General features: G+C 42.4%; 2 protein-coding genes across 2 annotated transcripts in view; both read right to left on the minus strand.

The window, feature by feature from the left end:
• LOC106936515 (dnaJ homolog subfamily A member 3, mitochondrial-like) overlaps positions 1-5,113 on the minus strand; it is a 15,144-nt gene extending 10,031 nt beyond the window's left edge. Inside the window, exons 1-4 of the mRNA XM_015017571.1 lie at positions 4,861-5,113; positions 3,616-3,752; positions 3,436-3,519; positions 3,101-3,310 (exon numbers count right to left, since the gene is read on the minus strand). Coding sequence (XP_014873057.1) covers positions 3,101-3,310; positions 3,436-3,519; positions 3,616-3,752; positions 4,861-5,065 — 636 coding nt within the window. The 5' untranslated portion in view covers positions 5,066-5,113. The remainder of the gene's footprint in view (positions 1-3,100; positions 3,311-3,435; positions 3,520-3,615; positions 3,753-4,860) is intronic.
• Positions 5,114-6,430: 1,317 nt separating this feature from the next.
• LOC106936517 (tropomyosin-1-like) lies at positions 6,431-8,159 on the minus strand. Its single transcript, XM_015017572.1, has one exon. It carries the CDS (start codon positions 7,609-7,611, stop codon positions 6,475-6,477), a length of 1,137 nt encoding a protein of 378 aa, XP_014873058.1. The 5' UTR covers positions 7,612-8,159; the 3' UTR covers positions 6,431-6,474.
• Positions 8,160-11,101: the final 2,942 nt, after the last annotated feature.

Genomic DNA, 11,101 nt, shown 5'->3' on the forward strand with positions numbered 1-11,101 from the left:
TTACGGGTCCTATAGGTCTCCCGGCCTGCCTCCAGGGCTTCGTTGCGGGTCCCGCTGGTCTCTGGACTGACCTCCAGGGCTTCGTAGCATGTCCTGCTGGTAGGCCAAGAGACCAGTGGGACTTGCTACGAAGCCCTGGAGCCCAGCTCGGAGACCAACGGGATTCGCCACGAAGCCCTGGAGGTCGGCGAGGAGACTGACAAGACTCGCTACAAAGCCCTGGAGGCAGGCCAGGAAACCAAGAGGACCCACAACAAAGCCCTGGAGGCAGGCCAGGAAACCAACAGGACCCACAACAAAGCCCTGGAGGTTGGCTGAGAGACCAAAGGGACTCGCCACAAAGTCCTTGAGGTCAGACGGGAGACCGATAGGACTCGTAACAAGCCCTGGAGGTCAGCCGAGAGACCAACGGGACTCACCACGAAGCCCTGGAGGTCAGCCCCCAAGTGTCAAGCTCCATTGACATCGTAGTCCTGTTGTCCTCAAGCTTTTCTGCCACTGACAATCAAGTATGAAGCTTAGAGGCCTCATGACACTTTATTTAGAATTACCATGCTTCAACTCAGTGCCTGAGATTGACTGTATGGCACATTCTCACAAGTGTCCTGGTGAAACCTCTGACCATACGTCTGAATATAGGTGGCTGTTCCTGAGGCTGGTCTGAAAACGGCTGGTTGTCTTCGTCGGCTTCCTCTTCAGATAGATCCTCGTTCTCCTCTGAGTCCCTCAGCCTTTGGCTCAGCTGATCCACTTCAAGCTGCAGGTTGGTATTTCCATGCTCCAAGACTTTTATTTCCTGCTCGGAGGCGACGCTTCTGTGCTGCAGGCCGATGCAAGTTAGCTGGAGGTCGTTTTTTTCCTCTGCCAAGGCGTTCTTTGCCTGGCGGAGCATGTTGTTTTCCTCCTTCAGGGAGGCTTTATCGTCTTCCAGTTGTGTGTTCTCCTTCTTCAAAACTTTGTTGTTCCGCTCCAGGGTAGTGATGTTCCGCTCCAGGGTGGTGATCTTCTGCTCCAGGGTGGTGATGTTCTGCTCCAGGGTGGTGATCTTCTGCTCCAGGGTGGTACCTCTCTCCTCCAAGGCGATGTTTCTCTTCTTCAGGGCAGTGTTCTCCTTCTCCAAGGCGGAGTTACTCTTCTCAAGGTAGGCGTGTGCCTCCTCCAAAACGTCATCTACCTGCTCCAAGACGGTCTTCTCCTGGTCCAATTTAGTCTTCTTCTCCAAGTTAGTGACTTTCAGCCTCAGGGCGCTGTTCTCCTGCTGTAGGACGGTGCCTCTCTGCTGCAAGGCGTTGTTTTTCCCCTTCAGGATGACTTTCTCCTGTTCCAAGGAGGCATTATCCTGCTCCAGGGTGGCGTTTGCCTGCTCCAAAACTGCATCTACCCGCTCCAAGGCGATGCTTCTCTGCTCCAGGATGGTGTTTCTCTGCTCCAGGGTGGTATTTTTCTTCTCCAGGTCAGTGCATTTCTGCTCCAGGGTGGATTTTTCCTTCTCCAGAGCAGTGCATTTCTGCTCCATGGTGGTTTTTTCCTTCTCCAGGGTGGCGTTCTGCTCCTTCAAACATCTGTTTTCTTCAAAAAGTTTTTTGAAGCTTTCATCGTTTTTTTGAAGAAGCTTTTTGATTTCAAGCTTCAAATCCTCGTGTTCTTTCATGAGGTCTTTACTTTCCATCGACATATTTCTTTCAAGATGGCTTGAAGCTTCTGTGTCTGTAGCTGAAGTTTGTCGTCTCGACAAATCCAAAATCTTCTTAGGAGACACTCCTTCCTCTTGCTCTGCGACTTCTGCAATGGTTATGACATTACAGCTCTGTTTTCTTTGTTCTCTGTTCTCTTTGTGACATCAATTTGTGTGATGTCACAAATTGATGTCACTACCTCAGCAGAACAACTAGAAAACTGCTGAAGTTTGAATAAAAACAAATTTTACAGATGAATGCTAGTCCATGGGCCAGAGGCCAAAAGTCTTGGTCTTGTCTTGGTCTCGGGTTAGGTGGTTTTGACCACAACACTGTTAATTAGCATACATTTTTGAACTCAAACTTAAAAAACACTTTTTGTTAAAAATATTTAAAGTTCAGCTGTCCTGGAAAAGTTTTGATGGCATCTGCTCATTTACATATTTTAGCAAAAGCTGTAGTGTGACTAAAAGGGACAATATTGTGTTTTCCAGTTATTTTACAGCATAATCAAGTAGCTATGTTGCCTTCAGTTGCTATATAAATGCTGCATATATCAAATATGACTTAGAAGAAATTTTAAGTCATATTTGAAATTAAGCCTCTGCCTCTTTAAAAAACTCCTGCTCGTTCTGAAACGCCGCCATCAGGAACATGGCTCCTCTACTAACACTTTAACAACATTTTTACCAGCATTGGTCTGAGAAGTAGTTCCTATAATGAGGTCAGCAGACACTTAGTTCCACCAGGTGTTTGCTAACTGCTGCTGGCTAGTCTGGAGGAGTTCAGCAGGAGAAGGACTGCTCACTGAGACAGAAGCTCAGAAACTGCAGCTCCAAGGAGAAGCTTCGACCTCGAAGGCGGGGCTAGGTCCACCCAGGCGTTTTGCACAGCTGACTGGTTGCCATGGGAGATTAAAGGATTTCTCTAAGACGCATAAAAGAATCCAGGTATGTTTTTGATGAGGGAATAATATCATAACATGAAGTAAAGCTCAAAACAGCCGATTTTGCACGATGCTGCTCCTTTAAATCTGAAAAAATACTGTTTGTGTTTTACAAACAAACTCCCATTTTCCTCATATGTCTGGATTAGACAGTAGGATTGCAAAAAAGATGCCTCTTCTTTCAAAAAATAAAAAAATTTAATCTCCCACGTATTGGAGAATGTGCTAGAGGTATAATAAAACTAAGCTTGTACTTTTGCCAAAAAAAAAAAAAAATACGCAAACATTTATTTGAAAACAATGAAATTATCAAAAGTTTTGGATCCCAATCAGTTTTGTCCCAGAACTATCAGCTCCTAATTTCTCAGCAGCGCAGTGAGTACCTCCAAAAACAAAATGGCTTCCCTAGAGGTAAACCTGTCGCAATATGCAACTAATCAAAGTTAAGTGAAAATAAGCTCGATAACTCCAGCATTACCTCAGGCCGCTGGTCGAACATGTTGCTGAAGTCTCCAAAGCCCATGCCCCCCGTAAACTCTCCAAAAATCTTCCTAAAGAGCTCTTCAGGGTCTATGGTGGCCCCCCCCGCCCGGTAGTACTGCTGCTGGCCCGCTCCGGTTCGGTTCAGGTCGAAGCCCGCAGCTCCGTACGTATCGTACTGTTTCCTCTTCACCTCATCGCTCAGCACCTACAGAAAACAAATCGGTTAGCTAAGCTGAACCTCAATACTGACAGAATTACTGAATTTCAAAACTAATTCACCAACACTTCTGAGTCACAGGACCAAATAAAAAAAAAAAAACAGTTTTGTACCTCATAGGCTTCAGCCAGCTTTGCAAACTTCTCTTTTGCCTCCGGGTCATCTGGGTTTGTGTCTGGATGGTACTTTTTAGCCAACTGGACAAAGGGAACACACACAAAACATTTAAATGTGTTAAGATTAGGAATAAAAGTCAGATCTGGGAAGAAGAAACATCTGAATGTGTCTTGGACCTGATAGTAAGCCTTCTTGATCTCTTTCTGTGAAGCAGTCCGAGCGACACCCAGGGTCTCATAGAAGTCCTGTTTGTTTGGGAGTCTGCAGCTGGAGTGGAAGGGGTGGCAGGTGACGCCATGGGGGCATTTCACACCTGTAGGAAAAAGGGGAAAAAAGGATTAAACATTATAAAGTTAATGGAAATGTGTGTCATTATGCAAACTGACCAAAACATAGTGTGTCTATGCTTTATACACAAATCCATAAAGGTGACATGGCTACTCCCAACAACAGAAGTCAAACAATAACCATTTAACAGAACTTCAAATTAAGTTCTTCTTATATATATATATATATATATATATATGAAGAACTTAATATATATATATATATATATATATATATATATATATATATATATATATATATATATATAAAGTGAATTTAATTCACTTAAATGCAGGGTTTCTCTCAGTTTATTATAGGCCTGGTGGGCCACCAGGCTTTACTTGTGCCCCCACCAGGCTTAGTAAAGCTTATTTATTTAAGGGTTTTTTTTTCCAATGTTTCTATTTTTAAGGACTTTATAGTTGGTGTTTTTGCAATTTTCCAAAAACACATAATTATGAAGTGATATTTAAAAAAAAAAATTAACTCAAAAACACAGCAGGCCGCTGGATGAATGAGTGCTGAGCGGCCCAACTATCGGGATTAGCAAGTTTTCTGGAGGAAACCTTGAAATGTATGGCAGAAATGTTACTGACCATAATTTACACGATGATTTAGGCACTTTTACAGCTGCTTTTCTTCTTGTTTCTGCTTGTTATACGCATTTCTGTTCTGCCATAGCAAATGGTTTCATGCAAATAAGTGATATTGTCAGACACAATGTCATAGCAACATGCTCTCCAATATCCTGGAGGGTCTTTTGTATACATCGCTGCAGAGATTTTGAATATAAATTAAGCGACAGAGCGCTTATAATCTGCTTTTGTAACACCTCAGAAGAATTAGACGACCTCCAGAGCAGACCCTTTAGTTATTTTTTTCTATCTCCAAAACTTTTGCAACAGGAGTTGCATCATCTCCACATCAAGGTTAGCTAACCTTACAAAAGCAGCTGAACACTACTTTGCTTTTTAGACCCAAAACAGCTGGATGTTACAGCAGCCAGCGGGCTTTATGAACCACAGAAGACGCGCTGCTGTGCTGTCAGACTCACTCTCTCACTGTTTTGTTTGGAGTTAGGTAACTCCTCTCACCTGACAGAGCCCTCAATGTCACCACGCTACGGGGAGCCCAGGAGCTCAGACTGACTGCTATCCGTCCCCGGTGAGGGTGCAAGACTGCCGGGTGAAGAGCCTTTCCATGTCTGCTTGGGACAACGAGGAGGAGCCCGGAGAAAGGTCCAGGTGAAGCAGAAGCTCCCAACAAGCGTGTTGACAGCCGGCTAGCGGAGCACGCCATTTTTGTCGTCACTACCGCTGTTGGTTAGCAGGAGAGCGCATGCGTGGTAGGTTGAAACGGAAATTGCCTTTCAAAATTAGATATTTTTAAATTTAATTGAACTAAATGTAGTTTTTAAAAAGTCCATTTAAAAAGTCCACCGAGTTTTATTATGAATACATTATTGTCAGGAAATGTTTAAAAGTAACTGTTGTAGTATTAGTACAATTATTGATTACAATGAGGACAAATCAGATGTGGAGACCGTCACCTGATTTACTAAAAATGTTTCTCTTCAAATGGATTTCGCTTGTATAGTTGACTTCCGTGAAAACCTTTAATTTATGTCATATATTCATAGCGAATCACTTAACAAAAGTTAATAATAACAATAATAATTAATAATATCTCCCTTTGGGATTAATAACGTAATTTTGAATTTGAATTTGAAACAATAGTTCTTTTTTTTCTTTGTCGAGGGACGCAAACATGAATCATTCCCGAATGGATGAAGTTTTACATTAAAAAAAAAGAATCCAGCGCTTCTTCTTCTAAACGCTAGATGGCAATGTTGAGCTGACAGGCGCTTAGATAAAAGACTACTGCGTCGACCAGATAATGACCCTGCTTTTGCTGCAGCGTCGGAGAGAACCGACAGTTGTGGGATTTTTATTGTGAAGGTTTAACTTTTTTTTTTTTTTTTTTTTTTAAAGGAAAACAGGAATTTGGGAAAAAAAAAGCAAATATTTGAGAAATAAAAAATTTTTTATTTTTAATATNCTTCGTGTCGAGTCCTGTTGGACTCCCGGCCGACCTCAAGGGCTTCGTGGTGAGTCCCGTTGGTCTCCTGGCTGACCTCCAGGACTTGTTACGGGTCCTATAGGTCTCCCGGCCTGCCTCCAGGGCTTCGTTGCGGGTCCCGCTGGTCTCTGGACTGACCTCCAGGGCTTCGTAGCATGTCCTGCTGGTAGGCCAAGAGACCAGTGGGACTTGCTACGAAGCCCTGGAGCCCAGCTCGGAGACCAACGGGATTCGCCACGAAGCCCTGGAGGTCGGCGAGGAGACTGACAAGACTCGCTACAAAGCCCTGGAGGCAGGCCAGGAAACCAAGAGGACCCACAACAAAGCCCTGGAGGCAGGCCAGGAAACCAACAGGACCCACAACAAAGCCCTGGAGGTCAGCTGAGAGACCAAAGGGACTCGCCACAAAGTCCTTGAGGTCAGACGGGAGACCGATAGGACTCGTAACAAGCCCTGGAGGTCAGCCGAGAGACCAACGGGACTCACCACGAAGCCCTGGAGGTCAGCCCCCAACTGTCAAGCTCCATTGACACCGTAGTCCTGTTGTCCTCAAGCTTTTCTGCCACCGACAATCAAGTATGAAGCTTGGAGGCCTCATGACACTTTATTTAGAATTACCATGCTTCAACTCAGTGCCTGAGATTGACTGTATGGCACATTCTCACAAGTGTCCTGGTGAAACCTCTGACCATACGTCTGAATATAGGTGGCTGTTCCTGAGGCTGGTCTGAAAACGGCTGGTTGTCTTCGTCGGCTTCCTCTTCAGATAGATCCTCGTTCTCCTCTGAGTCCCTCAGCCTTTGGCTCAGCTGATCCACTTCAAGCTGCAGGTTGGTATTTACACGCTCCAAGACTTTTCTTTCCTGCTCGGAGGCGACGCTTCTGTGCTGCAGGCCGATGCAAGTTAGCTGGAGGTCGTTTTTTTCCTCTGCCAAGGCGTTCTTTGCCTGGCGGAGCATGTTGTTTTCCTCCTTCAGGGAGGCTTTATCGTCTTCCAGTTGTGTGTTCTCCTTCTTCAAAACTTTGTTGTTCCGGTCCAGGGTAGTGATGTTCCGCTCCAGGGTGGTGATCTTCTGCTCCAGGGTGGTGATGTTCTGCTCCAGGGTGGTGATCTTCTGCTCCAGGGTGGTGATGTTCTGCTCCAGGGTGGTACCTCTCTCCTCCAAGGCGATGTTTCTCTTCTTCAGGGCAGTGTTCTCCTTCTCCAAGGCGGCGTTACTCTTCTCAAGGTAGGCGTGTGCCTCCTCCAAAAGGTCATCTACCTGCTCCAAGACGGTCTTCTCTTGGTCCAATTTAGTCTTCTCCTTCTCCAAGTTAGTGACTTTCAGCCTCAGGGCGCTGTTCTCCTGCTGTAGGACGGTGCCTCTCTGCTGCAAGGCGTTGTTTTTCTCCTTCAGGATGACTTTCTCCTGTTCCAAGGAGGCATTATCCTGCTCCAGGGTGGCGTTTGCCTGCTCCAAAACTGCATCTACTCGCTCCAAGGCGATGCTTCTCTGCTCCAGGATGGTGTTTCTCTGCTCCAGGGTGGTATTTTTCTTCTCCAGGTCAGTGCATTTCTGCTCCAGGATGGTTTTTTCCTTCTCTAGGGCAGTGCATTTCTGGTCCAGGGTGGTTTTTTCCTTCTCCAGGGTGGTGTTCTGCTCCTTCAAACATCTGTTTTCTTCAAAAAGTCTTTTGAAGCTTTCATTGTTTTTTTGAAGAAGCTTTTTGATTTCAAGCTTCAAATCCTCGTGTTCTTTCATGAGGTCTTTACTTTCCATCGACATATTTCTTTCAAGATGGCTTGAAGCTTCTGTGTCTGTAGCTGAAGTTTGTCGTCTCGACAAATCCAAAATCTTCTTAGGAGACACTCCTTCCTCTTGCTCTGCGACTTCTGCAATGGTTATGACATTACAGCTCTGTTTTCTTTGTTCTCTGTTCTCTTTGTGACATCAATTTGCGTGATGTCACAAATTGATGTCACTACCTCAGCAGAACAACTAGAAAACTGCTGAAGTTTGAATAAAAACAAATTTTACAGATGAATGCTAGTCCATGGGCCAGAGGCCAAAATTTGACATTTATGTCCATTTCAGGGTGGCAAAATCTATCGATATTTTTTGAAAAGTTACATGTCTCTAGTTAATATTTTGGTATGTTAGCCCTTCCAAAGTGGTAGTTGAGTCATAGTTATCAGCTCATGAAGTAAACAACCCCTTTGGAAAAATTCAGTTTTATGAGATTGATGTATGTCTGGTTTAGGCTCATGGTATGGGCATTTGTCAAAGGTTTATAATATAGTGTTTGGTATATTCTTAAAGGGGACACTCTTGGCTTTCATTTAAACCAGGTTTTGAGTTTCTCTGACCAACACAGAGGTCGCTAGAGCTCGTTAAACAAAAATAATACACATTTTTCCACACCTTTTGACCAAACTAGATACATTTCTTTTATCCCAGTGGTGTCCAGGGACATCAGGGACACAAGAGTTAACAACTAAAATAACAGACTCTAAGGAGTCAGAAAATGTATGATATGCCTTTACTGTCTGTCTATGGGTGGCAATTATGAGCTGTAATTTGAAGTTACATTCCTCATAATTGCTTAGAAATATTAAAAAAAAAAAAAAAACATTGTGGTGTGAAAACTATGGATAAAACAGGAAAGTATTCCAAATATTTAAAACAGAAAAACTAATAAAAAAGTATTGATACAGACTGATAAAGACGCTTATTTCATGATATTGTAATATTGTTCAGCCTTACCATAATTAGACTATTTCTGTGTTTAAAATCCATTTTAATTAGTTATTATTTAGGATTATTTTCTAAGAAATTGAGTTTGATTAGTTTGAATTTAATTACTGAAATTCATGGTTTGGGTAATGTTATCATTAATCAAATCCATATGAGTTATAACAATATTTAATTTCCCTTTGGGATCAGTAAAGTTGAATTTGTATCATTTGAAGGCAAAATTTTACCAAGTATTTTTTTGTCCAGTTTCTAGTGAAAATATCTTAGTACACTTAAAATAAGACTAAACTGATTAATAAGCAACTTTTGAGCAAGATATAGAAGCTTGTTTAAGTAAATAATTCCTTAATATTGATTAAAACAAGTACTAGTTCCACCGGTGAAATATTTCATTTATAATATGAAATGTTATGTGAAATAATCTGATGATGTAAGAAATTAATCAAATAGATCAGTCAGTCTTTAAACAGAAAAATAAAACTGATTTAAACTCTGACATCTCTATATTTCCTCCTTCCATACACAGAAGGCTCCCATATGAGGATTTACCAGTTACTTTGGTAAATCTGGCTAATTGATGCTAATATTCTCCATCAAAATGAGAAAATTGACACTTCGCATGTTCCATAATTTAAAAAAACTATTTTCTCTTTTGCTATCATACCATTAAGCTGACAGCTCCTTTATTCAACTTGCATCAGCCTGTAAAGAGCCCAGTGTTCGGCTCTACTTCTTCCCCGTTCAATTGCACCTTTTCCAGACTATAGGGCACACCTAAAAGCCTTACATTTTCTCAAAAATCACCAGTGCGCCTTATAATCTGGTGCGCCTTATGTGTGCACTGAAAAATCTGTCCCTGACACAGAGACGTAAAGTGTACAGTACGTACGATGGCAGCGATAAACCAATCAGAGGACATTACGTAATATGTAAAGTACGTACGTCAGCAGCAATAAACCAATCAGAGAATTGTTGTCCGAGTTCTGCAGCATAGGCCTCCAGTAAAAACCAGACAAGTTTTTCAACTCATCACCGTCCCTGTTCATCTGCGACGCCATGCGTGCCCATCTCACTGCTACTGTGAAAAAGGAAGTGAAGCAAACTAATTTGGAGTTTGCCGTCATTCCGGGAGGATTAACAAAAGAACTCCAACCGCTGGACATTGGTGTAAACAGTTCAAAAAGAAGTTGCGAGCGGTGTGGGAGTGATGGATGACAGACTGCGAACACACAGTCTGTCTGTTTACTAAGACGGGGAGGCAGCGCCGGGCGAGTTACACCACCTTGTGTGAATGGATTATGGATGCCTGGGCTAATGTATCTGCCTTAACTGTTGAGCGAGCTTTCGCGAAAGCCGGCATCATTGCTGAACAGCCACCCGGCAACGAGACTGACTCTGACAATGATAAGAGGGAACCTGGCATGTTTTATGGCAAAATTTCCCAGCTGTTCAATTAAGATACAGGAGGACTTTGATGGATTTTTGGAAGAAGAATAAAAAATAACCTGAGTGTATTGTTACATAGTCGAATAAAGTTCAACTAAACTTACTGTTGTGTTTCCCTTACCTTTTTTTTTTGACCGTATGTTTTAGCATGCTTCTTATAACCTGGTGCACCTTACATTTGGGTTAAATACAGAAATGGACGCCATAATTGAGAGTGCGCCTTATAGTTCGGAAAATATGTTACTAAATAAATAAATCTTAAAATAAAAAATAAGTCTATAAACACTTTATTTAGGAACATTTTACTGTCTTTGGAACATGTATTTATTTAATAGAATATATACTAATGATTTTTTTTAGCAACACTTTAATTTTGAATTTAGAGGCTCTCCATACATACAAAGGAAAGCGAATGTGATAAACGGTTTAAGAGCAACAAACTAAAATAAGTGGGGAAGGGGAGGCTGAACATCTAAATATAGGCTGGAGCTGGTAGGGTGATAAACAACAAGGGACGAAGCAACAGCGCATGAGATAATGGAGACCGCACTAAAGTGATGATCAGCATCAACTACAAGTCTTGTTAATGGTCATGCTGTGTCTGGTGTATGTGCCATTTAATGAGTGTGCAGAACCGCAGCAATATTACAGTATATGTCCAAATGATACGCAGATATACGCATAAATCAGAGTATTTGTCTGTTACTGCCCAGTTGTGTGCTGCACTGCTGCCTTTCATATTCTTTTTGTACACAAATGGACTCACATGAACACACACACATACACACACATGCACAAATAGATAAAGTGTAACGTGCCTCACTAGATATAGAATGTTATTACCTGCTACATATTTTAGCCTCTTGTAATCTAGATCCCATCACCCCAGTGCTAAAGTCCTTCCACTGGCTCCCTGTATCTTGGGAAGTAGACTTTACAGTATTTTTGTATTCAGTTTATAAATCACTGAATGGCTTAGCATGTAATACTATAAAAACCAGTTGTTGACGTATAAACCTTCCAGACCACTCAGGTGTTCTGGTCCAAGTCTATCCTGCATCCCCAGAACCAAGAA

Source organism: Poecilia latipinna, unplaced genomic scaffold, assembly GCF_001443285.1.
Source record: "Poecilia latipinna isolate Pla-1442-1.1 unplaced genomic scaffold, P_latipinna-1.0 Scaffold2162, whole genome shotgun sequence".
Classification (NCBI taxonomy): Eukaryota; Metazoa; Chordata; class Actinopteri; order Cyprinodontiformes; family Poeciliidae; genus Poecilia; species Poecilia latipinna.